Raw genomic sequence first — 16,525 nt, forward strand, 5'->3', positions numbered from 1 at the left:
GTAACAATGGAAGTGCTAAGTAACAATGGAAGTGTTAAGTAACAATGAAAGTTTTAAGTAACAATAAAAGTTTTAAGTAACAATGGAAGTGTCAACAATGGAAATGTTACGTAACAATGGAATTGTTAAGAGAAAGCGACGTGCAATACGCAGATGCAGTTTTTTTCGTTTTTGTGGGAAATCGAACATATTTTTAGACCCATCTAAAAATTCTCTAATTAGTCTGGAAACAGGGGGACCCAATTCTTGCATTCTGTCAAAACGGGTAAGGTTGACTGTAACGTAATAATCTTTATCTTAGTTATCGTTACTTTTGCCCGAGCAACGCCGGGCCCACCTGCTAGTTATAAAATAATTTTAAAATATCTTCTTTTTATTATTTTATTTTTTTGTAAGCATTTGAATTTTTTTGTTACAAATTTTTATAATATACAAGTAAAGATACACTTATAAAGAGTTCTCGTTATAATTATTATTTTGAAGTAAATTGGCATTTCGAAAATCGTTTTGAGTTATAAGGTTAAATATGTGTAAGATAACGCTACATACATCTTCACGCTTATGATTCAAAAAAAATACGCAAAAGGCAAAAAGAAACTAAAATCTTACAGATTATCGATTTAGCATTTTTCTTTGCACATTCTTTTCTGGACACATATTTTTGCATTAAAAGATTCCATGTTACTTTATTAAACTTTTTTATATTCTTTCTTTGATATAACACCATGCATCCTTTCAGCCTTCCTCTACCATATTTCTTTTCTATCCTTCCCATATATACTACCTTGAACAGTTTTCTTTTTATGTGTTTAACATGGCCAAACTATTACAGAGCTAATTTCATCCAGCATTTGTTCATTTATAACACAATCGCTTTTCGTTTTGCCATCTACTCCTATGAAATACCTCATCTCTAACACAGGAATGAGACTTATTTGACTTTTTTGCTATACCTAGGTTTCTCTGCAAGACAGCACAACACCACAACACTCATACACGTGTTTTTCGACACCCTTTGAATATTTTTGAATTTATTTATTGTACCCACTACATTCTGTCTTGCGCTGGTTGTTTTATTTATCCTTCCTGTCGAGAATAATTTTACTGACGTTTTAAACGCCATTGTAAAACTTCTAGACATACAGGAAAGCGGAGCTAAACGTCCGTCGTACACATTTTCGCGTTGAAAACGTCGGTCGCAACCTCGCAAATAATTCGATGGAAGATCTGGATACGAAAAACGCAGAGAAAATTTTTTAAAATATTCGCGATATATCCTTATATTAGGATGTAATTAGATTTGTTATACGCAATCAAAGGTTGTCTTAAAGATGTAAAACGTTACATTGTAATATACATAACAGTGTTAGGTTCACCATTTCTCCAAATTTTGGTTATTATTAAATATATATTCGTGAATTTAAATGACCTAACTGCCATTAAGTATTTCTTGATTAAAAAAAACCATTAATTCTTTATGAAAAATTACTGAATGCTAATTGCCGTGTGCAGGAAAATCTTCAGAATCACGTAAGGCCAGTAGAGAATCTACATAAAAACTAATATAGATTAACTACTATGCCTACACGTATCAAGGCCTACAAATCTTGAATTATTATCATAAATTTTTAATCATTTTTTCATGAACAAGGATTACTTATCGTACAGTAAAAAATAGTTAATATTAATAACATAATAGTAATGATGATTTATAGAATTATTTGTATTAACAAAAAATCGACTTTAATAAGCCCTAGGCCCGAAAAACCTAGATCCACCCCTGCGTAAAGTAAAGGTGCAAACAAGAATGTGTTTAAATTTAACAGAAAACAATTAAAAACACTTAAACTCACTACCTTATTTCTTGAACGGATTTGATCCATTATTCTGGCAAGTTTTTTCTCGTTGTCTTAATCTTCCTGACCCTTTGGCCGTCTTTGAATAATACTATTTTTAATATTGTTACAGTAGAGCGTCGATTATCCGCAAGTCAATTATCCGGAACATCAATTATCCGAAAGAATTCCAGTCGGAAAATTTCAATTTTTGCCAGTGCTGTAGCGCTTCAATCTTTGTCTATATCTTGGGCTACTCAAATATTTTACGTTTTTGATACTAAATTAACTTTTGAAGTATAATTTTTTATTGTTTTTATATTTTTCAATATATTTATTTTGTTTGTACAAAACAAAGAAATAATTTTTAACGATACAGTAGCCATGATTATTATTTTAAAAAGTTTACGTTAGGCTTAACATTGACGAAAATTCAATGCGAAGCGACACGCAACGGATAAAAATTTCAATATGGGATAGGTTAATATATTTTTTCGTACATAATCGGTTATTTGGAATATCAATTTTCCGAACAACCCCAGTTTTCAATTGATTCAGATAATCGACGCTTTACTGTATTTTTTTCGTTTTTAATTACAATCATAATATCACGTAAAAGCTCTTCCAATAAACAATATAACCATTTTTAAAGTAATAACGTCAGCTGATTCGTTTTGTGGCGTTTAACGATGCAATGCGATCTTTCTGCCACTAACTTCTGTAACGGTAGACCAGTCGTTGATTGGTCAGACCATTCAGATTCTTTAACACAGGAAGTATACGAAAATGTGGTTTATAAGATAAAGTGGCTATCAGACTTTGCAATCTTTTGTAAAACTGCCCTGCTGTCAGAATAAATGCGATAGTGTAAGTAGTGTCTTTTGTCCTTCCTACACCTAATGTGAATTAAGCTCATATAAACATCTAAAGTTTCCACCGATCTATTGAGCAGTGTGCATCTAGACAAAAGCAAGCGTTGTGAAGCTCGTGGCCTAAGTCTGAGTAAACTACAAAAGCAACACTAATCTTATACTCAAGAGGGCATATTTTACTCAATGATGTCATGTTTTCTGCAGTTTTCTGTATGGCAAACATGAATTCTTCAGTCTTCCCAAAGACTCACACCCGAGCTCGTCAGCTGTATGGCACAGTTTTTTCAAACTGTTATTGCAGTAGAACCTCGATTATCCGGACTAATTGAGGATGAAGGTAGTCCTGATAAGAAAAAATTCGGATAATCGAAACAAATACTTTAATTTGTCTTTTAATAATAATACAACACGTGTTCTTTTCGATGACATATCGGTAATATTAAAAATAAATACTGTATTTAAATCGTGATCAAATTTTCAAAAAATAAACGTTCGTATTGAATTTGGACTACTACTGACCAACGATAACAGAATACCCATTGTTTAATTTAAAAGGCCCTCTGGTGGCGCAAGAAGACGGATTTTGTAAAATAAAATGCAGTTGAAACTGCACTTTTATGAATAAAAATTTGACAAACTATTTATCATTTTATGATGAGTAAAATTTTTTGTCGCGTTTGCGGCTTTTAAGTAATTCATAAACTTTCGAGGCGCGAGGCCCTTCGGACAGTGAGGCATAGGCGGTGGTCCACGTCGCCCATGCCTTACGTCGCTTTTGGTCATAGAAATGATGTAATTTGAATATAAATTATTTATAAATACGTATGTCAAGTTATATTCATATTACAACGTAAAATATATTTAAGAGTTTACGACCACTGTGCCAGGTGAGAAGTTGTTGAAACAAAAAAGTTATGCATTCCATCACGTACAGTACATAAACAGTGTCGTAATTCGCCAAGTGCAAATCAGCAAATTCGTAATATTTTTGCTTATTTTGAACAATCCGGATAATCGAAAATCTGGATAATGGAGATCCGAATAAACGAGGTTCTACTGTATATAATAGACGGAGTTAACTTAAAGTTTCGCGATTCTCGAGAAAGAGAGTTTATAGTAAATGCGCGCGGCGATAAATACCTGGTTTGCGGTTGATAGGTTAATAGATGACGACGTTACTCGGTGATTTTAAGCACTTAATAAGTTCGTTTTCGCGGACGTGATGACATTGGACATAAAAACTCAATGGCGTAGCGTGGGTGTCAGCCACACGGGGCGGAGGAAAATTTCGGCCCCCATTATTTAGGTATCTCAATTTAAAAGACTAAAATTCAGTTTCGTCACAGAATAAGTAATGAAAAATTCCGTGCTAGTGTTGCCACTTTATTTTAAAATCGCTGACGCGGACGGCAGGTCAGGTTTGTTCCAACGGAAGTTCCTGACGCATGCGTATGTAATTTTGCAATGAGAAAAATAATGTGCAGTGCATGCTGGATCTAAATCAGTTACAGTTAGCGACTAGGAAGACTTGGATAGGAGTAACGCAAGTGACCTAGCTCTATTGGATATGAAGGTGTATATATATATATACAAACGAATCAAACAAACAAAAAAAAAAAAAAAAGTGAAAAAGTACCCAAAAAAACCCCGGAACGCCAAGCCAATCCCCGAACGGCCCGAAGAAAATCCAAGCCCAATTCAAACCGGCCCAATCGTAAATGCACGAAAATACAAAATAAAATGGATCAAATTCATACAAGATATTATTATTATTTATTGTGAAATTTTGCCGCCCCCTAAAACGTAATTTTGCCGCTCCCTAAAAAGTGCCTCCCGGGGTGAGTCGCCCCCACTACGCTACGCTACTGTGAAAACTTTAGTTAGAGGGCTGGGTGATGACTATCTCTATCGAAGGGGCGGCGGCGAATCTCCTAACTTTGTTGTTCTGTTCTATCTTGAACAGATGAAATCGAGATAATAGGTCGAGAGGTAATGAGAAAGTGTCGTTGCCTGACCTGAGAACTGAACAGATGTTTTTCTCCCACGTGTAAAAGTTCAGTTATTTAACCAGGTTATAGTTTCAATGTGACGTTATGGGATAATGTAAACATTCTGAATGCCAGGATTCGGATTTTCACAGATGCGAATTAACAATGAAATGTGTAACACGTTATAGAAAATATAATTATAAAAATTGTTTTGGTCTATTTTTAGTTAACACTGACCAATCTATATGGAAAATAGCAGGAATGCAGGTATCTCATACGCCATAATATTTAGTTAACGAAAAGTGAATATCAACGAAATATTAACATTAATTTTTGTAATTTCAGCACGAATATGTTATGAAAGTAGATGAAAAGCAAAAGCAAGTTATTTGGAGTCCAAGTCTCAAGACATTCAAATATATTCAAGAGATACTGAAATTTCAGTATGTAAAGATAATTTTTATATCATTGTAATTTATAACCTAATTATATATAAGATGTGAAAATTTTGAAAATATCAATTAAACAATTGACATTTTCGAAATTATGAAACGAGCTTATATACAAGGGAGAGTCAAAAAGTGAATTGCAATTGGTGAAGATCGTTTGATCATGAACGATATTTCGATGAGATTTGCTGTCAACAGTAATAATATTTTCAGCTACAAGGCTGCAGATGTTATTCTGTTTTTAGTTCTAGAATTCGTCGGGCCATTTGGATGAACCAGAAGATTTAAAAATGATACACGTTGTTCGATAATTGAATCACAGTCATTGATTACACTTAGGGGCGTGATATTCTTCAACTTATACAACAAAAGACAACGTTGAACTCATGCACTCCATGAGTCTTTAGCTTGTTCCTTGAGATATTAATGTGTTTCGAATGTATACGAGTCTGATGGAGAAGGCATAATTACAACAGGAAAAATGTTATTGCATGTTTGGCAAGGAAGACTTTCGATAAAAAACAGAAAAACTCGTATCAGGGTTACAATACATTTTAAAACAAACTTGAATATGTAGAAAAATGGCATTTGGATTCTAAATTCACACAAAAAAAACGATATTTTACCCGTACCTATTTTAATCCTGTATTTCTGGTACGGGTTCAACTTGTTTTTTTTTTTTTTACTTTTTCATGTATTTATCTAATTGCTATCATATACAATTATTGTAAATGGTTGTATCCATCGCAATATGTATACATCTATGTATCAATATTGCGACATTTAGATATTTTGTTACGTTTTATTGGCTGATGCAAATGTCTATAGAAAATTTAAACTGTTTAAAGATGAGTTGGTTACTTGAAGAATTACACAAAGAAATACTGAGACAGTCTGACAGACAAGTTTCCTTGAAGAAAAAACTTTACATGATATGATGGTATCTATTTAGATACAAGGGAAAAAATGGGAATGGGCATCAGCCCACTGGTCAGGACTAAACTTACGATCAACTACTAGTGTTTTGTTCTTATATGTATTGATCAGCACATTCCAAAAAAACCTATTCGATTTGTCTATGCAAACAGCATTTCGCATGTCAACATGCATTCTTAATGAGTAGGGAAAATATCGATGTACAGTACATTGAGATAAACTGAACTGTATTCTGTGAACTGTAAGTCACTGAATAATAATGTGACTTACAGTTACCGTTATATATACCGTTTGCATAATAATAGAGATATTTGAATCAACCTAAAATTATTTAACACATCTTCTCACAAAACGGAATAAAAATACGTTATGCTAATTGATAATATATAGTAGAGCGTCGATTATCCGAAAGCCAATCATCCGAAACGTCAATTATCCGAAAGAATTCCAGTCGGCAAATTTAAATTTTCGCCAGTGCTGTGGCGCTTCAATCTTTGGCTATGTCTTGGGCTACTCAAATATTTTACGTTTTTGATACTAAATTAACATCTGAAGTATAATTTTTTATTGTTTTTATATTTTTCAATANAAATTGTTACACCAAGAAACAAAAATTGTAGAGTTAGCGCAATTTGTATTAGAGTAATTAATTTTAAAAATTTGTTTTGCTGTTATTTATCGCATGGACAAACGCAATTTCTCGCAGAGTATAATGAGACTTCGCTGGGTGTAATAATAAATTGCGATATCTCACTTAAAAATCCGACTAAAATCGATCTTTTTCTTGATATAAGAAAAATTATTGTAAGAAAAAAATTGATTGCGGAAAAAAATGATCGCGACGGTCGCGACCGACGGTAGCGATTATCGCAAGCGTGTTTTTTTGCAGAATTTTTTATTCAAATTTTCAAGCGGAGTTTGCGAGACGTTGGCACTTTTTCAACTTGTTTTTGCGAGTAAACTCGGCACAAACTAAAAACGTTATTTATTGCAATTTTCCAGCACGAAAAAATTACAGAACTTGAATTTTTTGAAATTTTTTGAAAAATTTCTGGAAAAATGCTGCCGGAAAAACTGCCACCGGGCGTGTCACACATGCCTCGTGATCCGGAAAGGGTTACGGGAAATTACTGTTTATCATTCGATAAATGTAAAATGAAGTTTATAATTAATTGAAACTGTAACATAAATTGTAATCTATATACATTCGAAATAAGTTCATATTAATAATAATAATAATAAGTGCAGAACATTTGGTACACAGTTAGGGTATGTCACGAGAACATACACTAAGAAGGAATCTTTTCGGAATTCTTCCTGTCGGAAGAGAGGGACAGGATTACATTTTTTCGTGATAATCTCGGCTTCCATTATCCCATTTTAAATGTGATTTTTTTCTTTGTTTTTTATTGCGATTTAATACGGTATGCGACGAGTATATGACACTATTATGACACTAAAAAGAGATTTTTCGAAATTTTCCCCCGCGTGAAGCGTTAACAATGAAAGTGTTAACAATGGAAATGTTAAGTAACAATAGAAGTGTTCACAGTAGAAATGTTAAGAATGAAAGTGTTAAGTATAAATGAAAGTGTTAACAATGGAAATGTTAAGAATAGAAGTGTTAACAATAAAAGATTTAAGAGAAACCGAAGTGCAAGGTTTACAGACGAAGATGCGGTTTTTAGTGTTTCTGCTAGAAATCGAACATATTTTTAGACCCATGTAAAAATTCTCTAATCAGTCTGGAAACAGGAAGAGCCAATTACAGTTAATTATTTATTTATGCTCTCTATGGATAACGATGACTATACTATATTTTAAGTTTTAACATTTAAACAATTCGAAAGTAGTATATCAAATGCGAAACATCGAAATGAAAAGAATGAAAACTAGAAGACAATGTTCATTAATAACAAAATTAACTGACGAGTTTCAATGTAGATAACGGTAATTGTTATTATAATTCATTTTCATGTGATAGTTAATTAAAATATCTGCTATATTTTCTGTTGTTCACATGTTTTACATTAATCATTTTTTTAATATTATATGTGTTTTACATTATGAATGTTTTTCTTATAAATTATATATATGTAACGAAACGCACATTTTACCATTAAGATTTAAAGTTTCGAACGCACATTTAATTATTTCTTACTCTAAGGATGAAATTATCCTTGTCAAGAAATAATTCTGCAATACAAATACCGATACGCATTTTTTCAAATCTTTTCATAAATGTGTGAATCTGCAAAATAAAGTAACATAATCACAGCAAGAGCTTGTTAACACAAATATAATTAAGTTACAACAAAACATACTTAGAGTTTGAGGTTGACATTGAAATTACAAATTGCCAATACATTGATGTCACAAAAATTTCGTAGTTCTAAAATGTAATAAAACAAAGAACAGCCATTAGAATAGAAGTATCTACGTTTTAACTGCCCGTTTAACGGTTCTTTTAGTGCGTACGAACATATAACATTAGAAATAATAAAAATCAAAACTTACAGTTGATGTAATATTCGATACAATAAGTGAAGCTTAAAAATTTATTCTAAATATCAAGATTATAAAAATAAACCAGAACAGAATCATTAACAGTGTAGGTAAATCAACAAACAGTGCGCCGTAGAGAAAGAAACATGTCAAATAGAAATGTCTATATTAAAGAAGTGGAAAATAACCAAGCTTTCTGGTCACTTCTTGCCATAGTTCCCAAAGTTGGTTCTGTTTCTCGGTGAAATTTTTGACTTCTGTGTTTGATACCGACCGCAGCTTCATTTGTTGTAGGTCTTTAGATAAATTTTTGTAACATTTGCTGATAATGAAAATTACTAAACCTTTTATAATCACTACAGATATCATCTGCCACAACGCGGCTATAACAGCAAGTAAAACAAATTAGAACACACACATAATTTTATGTCGTTACAGGCTTCCTTCTTTAATCTGGCGAAACTTATAACAGATGCGTTGAACGATACCGACATAATTACGGGAAATATACTAAACAGCACCATAATACACGATGGCTCAATTTGGTTCACTAATTTATCTTGAACCGAAAAATTGTTTTCATTGAAAGTTATTGGATTTCTTTTTCAACATTCTGTATTGTAGAGCCATATAAAATGATATGAAAAGACAAACAAACTTTTTAAGTACAATGGTTTCTTTGAATAAGTTCATCAATTTGATGCAAATTACATTTATTCCAAAAAATATTGCTTCCAAAACTAATACGCCAACCCATAACGAGAATTCTATCATGTTCTGGTAGGTAATACAATAATTTTCGAATTTTCAAATAGTTGTCTTACAGGCACACTGGCAGGGACTCGTGAATTTTATTCGAACCAGCAAGATGGCCATCAAGAGAGGTTTCAGTAGGCATTTTATACAAGTGCCTGATCTTTTTTGGTTCTTCATATATTAAATTATAAACACTTAACATAAATTTTTTACTTATCTGCGATACATATTGACTGCTCATGTACAGTACAAGGAAACGAAAACAATCTCAATTAGGTAGTGTATTTCTTAATAACGTATTATAAAGTAAACTTAATTCAAGTAATATATGTGTAAACCAGAGCCGTAACAAGGCTATGGCCAATGTGGCCCCCGCCATAGGCACCGATTTAATAAAGGCTTCAACGAGAAGCTTTAAAAATAATATGTATTTGAAATTAATAACACAAAAAAAAATTATATTTGTATGATATTTAAATGTCATTACATAATTTTTTATAACAGCACTTTTTTAGAATAAAATAAAAAGGAGCCATTTTTATTCTTGGCCATAGGCGTCCAAAATCCTAATTAAGGCTCTGGTGTAAACGTACTTAGTATGGAATGTTAAACAATTTTAATTGACAGTTTTCTGCAAGAAACATGCCAAAAATTCAATTTCCAAGTTTAGACGCTATTCAAGCGATCTTTATTACACTTATCATAAACAGAACGTAATCATTTATTAAAAAAACATTATATTTAAATTATTTCGTTACTATTCTTTCAGTTGAATTTTCTCTTAAATGAGTTTTTCATAGAAGTATTACGTTAAAATTTTTCAATAATGTTTAAAACAAATATCTTTATCGATCCATTATACTTTAACAGAGCGTACTGTAGATGATATAATCATATTAAACCATTCCATTTCAATGTAATGAATTTTATTTCATTAAATTATGAATAAACAAAAATTTTCATATTTATAGACAAGACTAATTAGTATTTACTAATTAGTCTTGTTTATTTATATGGAAGTGTTTGTTTATTCATAATTCTAAGTTATGAAAAATTATAAAGGTTTTATGAATAAAATTATGATATAGAAAGTGTAATTTATTCATGTTACTTGGACAACAATTCTAACCGATTGGCTTTCTTTGGATTTCCTCTTTCTACTGACACCAGCACAGTGTGTGCAGCGTTATATTGTGTATACAAAGTGCTAAACAGCTATATATACTTATTTACTTTGAGGAAAAATTCACGTCTTAGGGTAGAATTACAATAGCTGATCTCATGAACGTTGAACAAAATTATTTTATGGCGTATCAAAGAGGAATTTTAATTAATATACCATTCGCGTAGTTTCAAGCTCAATTTACAACATGTATCAATAGATAAATTAATGGGACTACAAGGAAATTAAATTTCTAGATAAACAGAGCAATGAATAGAGTTTACGTTGCAATTTATAACATCGTATTTTTTTCATTACAGATGTTTCATATATATTTTTTTTATAAATGTTTTATATGACGGTTTTCACATATAAGTTAAATAAAAGTTTATAATTCTAGTATTCTGATTTGTATACTTTATATTTCGACACCAAAGACACAAACACATTCTACATATCTTCTGTTTAGTTACCATTATTTTAATCAAAATTATAATTAATAACAAATATGATTAATATTGGAGTCCAGGACTGATCGACAGAAAGAAGGAAAGCATTATAAAACAAAATCGAGAACCACTAATAAATATAAATATATCTCGATGACACTACTAAGAAACGAGCCAATATTTCTTGTCACAATTCAGGGGTGCAATTCTTAAGCATATTTTAAACTTATTTACCTTAAATTACATGGCATTATCTCTACATCAAAGTGGTAGTAACTTGCATATGTACATAAAACTTTTTCTGTTAGCAGCACAGTCATGACTGTCATATAAATGACTTTTTTCAGGAGTAACGATTTCAATTGAAATAACCTGAGTTTAAATTTGCGTCTGAAGTTCATGTACAGTTAATTGGTGTCTAATAACTTTTCTCGTACCAATTCTAACTTCTACATTTTCAGTTTTAACTGTTTTCTCGAGATTAAAGAACGACAAGCAAACGACAGTGGGAATTTATTGGTGTACAGTACATTTTTTCAAATTGCAATTCAAAAACTCGTTATTATATGTATGAAAAGCGAACAATAAATTTCACAAAGTGAAGTATACACAGGAAACTGGTATTTAAAATTATTCTAAGATGTCCTCAAATTTAAAATTAACANATACGTTAAACTATTTTTTCGTACATAATCGGTTATCCGAAACATCAGTTATCCGGACAACTCCTGTCCCCAATTGATTCGGATAATCGACACTTTACTGTAATATTTTTTGGAAATCTTGTCTGACATATATTTTATTCATTTTAGATACGAATTAGTGAAACCAATTCCAAAACAATTTGATAAAAAACTAAAAAATGGAACAATAACTGGAACCATGGGACAATTACTTGATAATGTAAAGTTTTGTTATTATTTTAACTCTATGTTTTATAAACCTGTTATAATTGTTGTTATATCTGCTGAACTAACGAAATAAATTATTAGTATACTTTTAATGATTTGTTATGATGAGATATCGGTAACTTTTAAAAATAACCAATAAAGTTTTATTAATATTAATCCAGTAGTAAATGAAAATCGAATCTAAGTATCTAATGAATTATAGTTTTTTTTATCGTAGAATTTATTATAGTGTAACAATTACGTATATAGAGATACTAAAATACAGTAAAATATCATGAAAGCAAATGGAGTTAAGTTTATTTTTTTTCAGAAAGCAGATATGATTTTCTTTCCAATTTTCATAACAGAAGAACGGTACAGACAACTTTATTTTTCTTCTCCTGTCGATTTCTGTAGTATCAAATTTATGGTTAAAAAGTCGATACCAACAAAGAACTGGTCTTCGGTAATCGAACCGTTTTCTTTCGAAGTAAGTTTGGGATTTTCTGCATATTAAAATTAATTGCAAGGTATATAAAATAGACAAATATTTTTTCGTAGATATGGGTTTTCATTGTTATTAGCATAATTATCTCTACCTGTGTATTTAACGAAGTGGAAAAGAAGGCATCTCTATTCAACGAAATAACTGAACGTTGGAAAATAACAAAAATATATTGGTACTTTTTTGGCATTCATTGTAATCAAGGTAGGGAAAACATTTTATTTATTTTCACAGTAATATAACAGAAAGTGTTTGTAATAATTATACGTATATGCATTTATAATTAAATAAAGACATAAATATTATATTGTCGTATGTTAATATCTCTTCTTTTGCCAATCTGTCAAACAGTGTATAGTTATAGGTCCTGCAATTTTTAAAATTGCTGCTCAATTACATTTAATACAGAAATTTTCTAAAATGCATTTCGAAATTTGGGTTTCTTACTCAGTTAAGATATTGTTACACATGAATCAATCAAGTATACAATAAGAATGAAAACGATATCTGTACAAAAACGATCGCCATTTTATTTTTTTATGTTCCAAGACAATACACTTTTAAAACACAAAATACTTCCAATTATAATAATAAAATAATTTCTGAAAAAACGACCTGGTGACTCGTTGGACTTTACGTTCGTAAAGTCCACCGAGTTAAACGCGTTAGTAACGAATCGTTCGAATAGTGGTAGTCTCGCTCACTGCAATTCATTGGTACAGTTAACTTAATACATTAATACGACTCAGAAATGTTTTTATCTTTATTAAGTCTACTTTACGACACAGCACTACTATTCAAAGTACGATATTTTTGTTGTCATCACATTTAATAGACAGTAATTTTTCCCAACATTTTAAACGTATTTTTAAATTAATGATAATTATGGCTATGCTCGTGATCTTTGTTTGCCAAATCATCTTTTTTTGTGTTGGCTGTTACTTTACAAAGACCTATTCGAACTGACATGATCTTACTGTTTATGAAGTTACAAAGTTATTGTAATGTTTGAAGGTACAAAGTTATTGTAATGTTTGAAGGTACAAAGTTATTGTAATGTTTGAAGGTACAATGTTTCTAAAAATCCAATTCTAACAAAATCTATTTTATATAATAATTTCAGTTTTACATGTAGATATAGTTTATATAGATTTATAATTGTTTTCGGCAAAATTTAAAAAAATAGTTCTATAAGCATTAATATCCTGATGGCGAAAGCTACTGCATCTATATTGTTATTATTTGGCTGCGATTTGAAAAAATTGTAGCTGTAAATCCACGCTGTATCCTGTTTGTTTGTCGGTTAAACTGGATTTCCGCAATCTCGAGAAAGCAGTTATGTAGATAAAAATTTTTATACAGGTCTGAAATTCGTTATTAACAGGTTTTAATTAACCATAAAAATCTTTTAATTGGAACTGTAAGTCATTCGATTACAAAAGTTTTTCCCTGAAAGGCATTAGATAGATGACTGGCACGACTCCATACTTAAAGAAAAAGTATGATGTATACAGGCAGACAACTACTAATTTAAGAAGAAGAGAATTTATTTAAAATTGAATGTATTAAAAATAAGATTACAATTGCACTGCGAGCATTGTGTCAATGTCACAATAACAATTACTCCTTTTTAAATCTATATTTAATACCTAGTTTTTATGTGAACAAAAACGTATTTATATTTTTACTTGAAAATATATACATAAATTTTTGTATAATACTCTTTTGTTTATAAGCTATGACTGACAATGTGAAAAACATAAAGATTAGATTTCATTGTCTTAGAATATTATGCATTTGTTGTTTTTGATGAAATTAGCATGTATTTCAGTGAGAATTCGCAAATTTAGTAAATAAACAAAAATTATGTAAATATGAACATTTTTCCTAAATCTTTATTAATTTGATATTATCCAATCGTTTTTATTCATTAATTTTGACATCAAAAATTTTCATTTTACGAATTACCAACAAACAAAATAAATTCATACTATTGTTTTTTATTGAGGATGTTGAGTGTTTCAGAAATTTTGTTATAAAAGTAACAGTAAAATATATTAATATTAATTTTAGCGATTAATCTTCCAAATTATGTAGGTGGAGACTTGAAGAACGTAAAAACATTTTCCACTAGAATTTTTATTGGAACGTGTTTAGTTTCCTCTACCGTGCTAATTTTCTGTTACAGCAGCATGGTGATATCATCTTTGACTTCACCACATTACGACCCAGTTCCAGATACAATTTCAGAACTTGCTTCTGCTATTTCTAAAGGAAAATATTCGTGTGGAACTTTAACAGGAAGTTTTTTAAGTACTTTTGTATTGGTAAGTAACACTCTTCAATTATTTCATACACATGTCAATATATTTTTTATCAATTAGATTTAATAGAAACTTAATTAGTGAAAAACTCACTTTTTTGTCTTTTCAAAGTAATAAACAATGCTGATAAAATAACTGTTACTTAAATCAAAGTAACTCAATAAATTTTAGTAAAATTTTGCTGTTAATAAAACAAGTTCCCAATGCAATTTTGACGATAATTTATTTGTTAATGTGGTATGATTGATCATTTTTAAAATGCTATGAGTGAAGTTTTCTTCGATTTTTAAATTGTTTGTTTTTTTCTGGTGTTTCAGTTTATAAAAATAGACTAAACACTTTTATGCAGCTAAACAAACAAGAAATACAAATATATAATTTTCGTAGAATAAATGAACTTTACTGTTTTAAATAGAATTCTGAAGCCGGAGCCGCTAAAGTTATTGCAGATCATATTAAAAAAAATGGAAACATTTATCATGGAGATGTTGGTATGAAAAGAGTTATAAAAGGTTACAGTTCATTCATCAGCACAGAAGAAAATCTTGTAAGGTTAATCAGAAAAGAAAAAAAAGGAAAGTTTATAATTTCGAAAGATTCTTTTGTAACATTTACCAGATCATATGCAATGAACAAAAACTTTAAGCGGAGATATTCAATCAGCAAAATGTATGTTATATATTTTTAAACGTAAATTATTACTGTTATCAAATTTCTGTTAATTATAATATCTGTAATAATTTAATTTTTTTTTTCTTCAGCATTTCTCGTTTATCACAAGCTGGCCTAATAAATCCTGATGCACCAGATTTAAAGAATATCGATAATATTCCAAATATTCAACCATTAACTATGGATGATCTCTTCAGTCTATTTTTACTTTTACTTTCTGGTTACGTGTTTGCTACTTTTTGTGTAATAGTTGAGTTCTCGACATTGAAGTTTTATAAAAAAATCTATTTTTGAATGAAATGGCACTTTTTCAGACTTTCCTGTGTATATTCGAACTTGGTTAATATGCAATTTATACTTTTTGCTGTTATTTTTCATGTAAAATATACTTGATATTAATTTTTCTAAAAAACACTTTTATATATACAGTAATTATTTGAATAACTGCAAGTATGGTTAATATTACAAAGTTTAGTTGCTAAGTAACCATTTTACATACCTGGCTGTCATGAATAGCCGAATTAAATCTTCTTACACTACTTGCGATTTTCTTAGAATTTATGAGTTGCTTTTTGAGTCCAGTTAATTTATATTCTTCAGTAAACTTGAACAGTGGTGACAGAACGACACTCTTTTATTAACTGTAGCGTAGTTGCAATGGAGTGCTATCATTGTTTACTTCGAAACACAAGAATTAATATTAAATTCCGTTGTGCTGAAATGCATATTTTCTTATGCATTTAAATTACCTATCTGTCTCTCTGTATGCAACTTTTTAATAACACTCTGACAAACTTCATCTAAACCATTGATTATATTTTTAGCCAAAAATTCATTATCAATATATTTTTGTTTTTCTCTTCGAGCCATTCCAGTTAGGTTGATAGTGGTTCCAAAATTTTTTAACTGTGTTTTAATATTATTTAATATTATACTGTTGTTTCTTATTAAGTCATTTTAACTAGAAGAGACTTTACTTGCAGAGTTCTTTCTGTCGGTATAAAATAAAGCTAACGAATGACCTTGAGGAAATTTACAAATTTTATATGCCCTTTCAACAAACATTAGCATAAAAGAGCTTCTTGTTAAAAAAATTAATCACACAATAATTTTTACAATAAAAAATCAATTCTTTACTGCTCTTTCTGCTTTTTCACGTTGCTGAGAAGATTTTCAAATGTT

At 30.2% G+C, this 16,525-nt stretch overlaps 1 protein-coding gene across 1 annotated transcript in view; it reads left to right on the forward strand.

The window, feature by feature from the left end:
* The window catches only part of LOC111636731, a 57,486-nt gene extending 41,799 nt beyond the window's left edge, over window positions 1-15,687 (forward strand). The window contains exons 5-12 of the mRNA XM_023382041.1: window positions 5,041-5,138; window positions 11,765-11,855; window positions 12,174-12,332; window positions 12,404-12,551; window positions 14,445-14,674; window positions 15,087-15,223; window positions 15,433-15,586; window positions 15,658-15,687. Of these exons, the coding sequence (XP_023237809.1) occupies window positions 5,041-5,138; window positions 11,765-11,855; window positions 12,174-12,332; window positions 12,404-12,551; window positions 14,445-14,674; window positions 15,087-15,223; window positions 15,433-15,586; window positions 15,658-15,687 (1,047 nt within the window). The remainder of the gene's footprint in view (window positions 1-5,040; window positions 5,139-11,764; window positions 11,856-12,173; window positions 12,333-12,403; window positions 12,552-14,444; window positions 14,675-15,086; window positions 15,224-15,432; window positions 15,587-15,657) is intronic.
* The last annotated feature ends 838 nt before the right edge of the window (window positions 15,688-16,525 follow it).

This window comes from Centruroides sculpturatus, unplaced genomic scaffold, assembly GCF_000671375.1.
Source record: "Centruroides sculpturatus isolate CEXI.00-Female unplaced genomic scaffold, Cexi_2.0 scaffold949, whole genome shotgun sequence".
NCBI lineage: Eukaryota > Metazoa > Arthropoda > Arachnida > Scorpiones > Buthidae > Centruroides > Centruroides sculpturatus.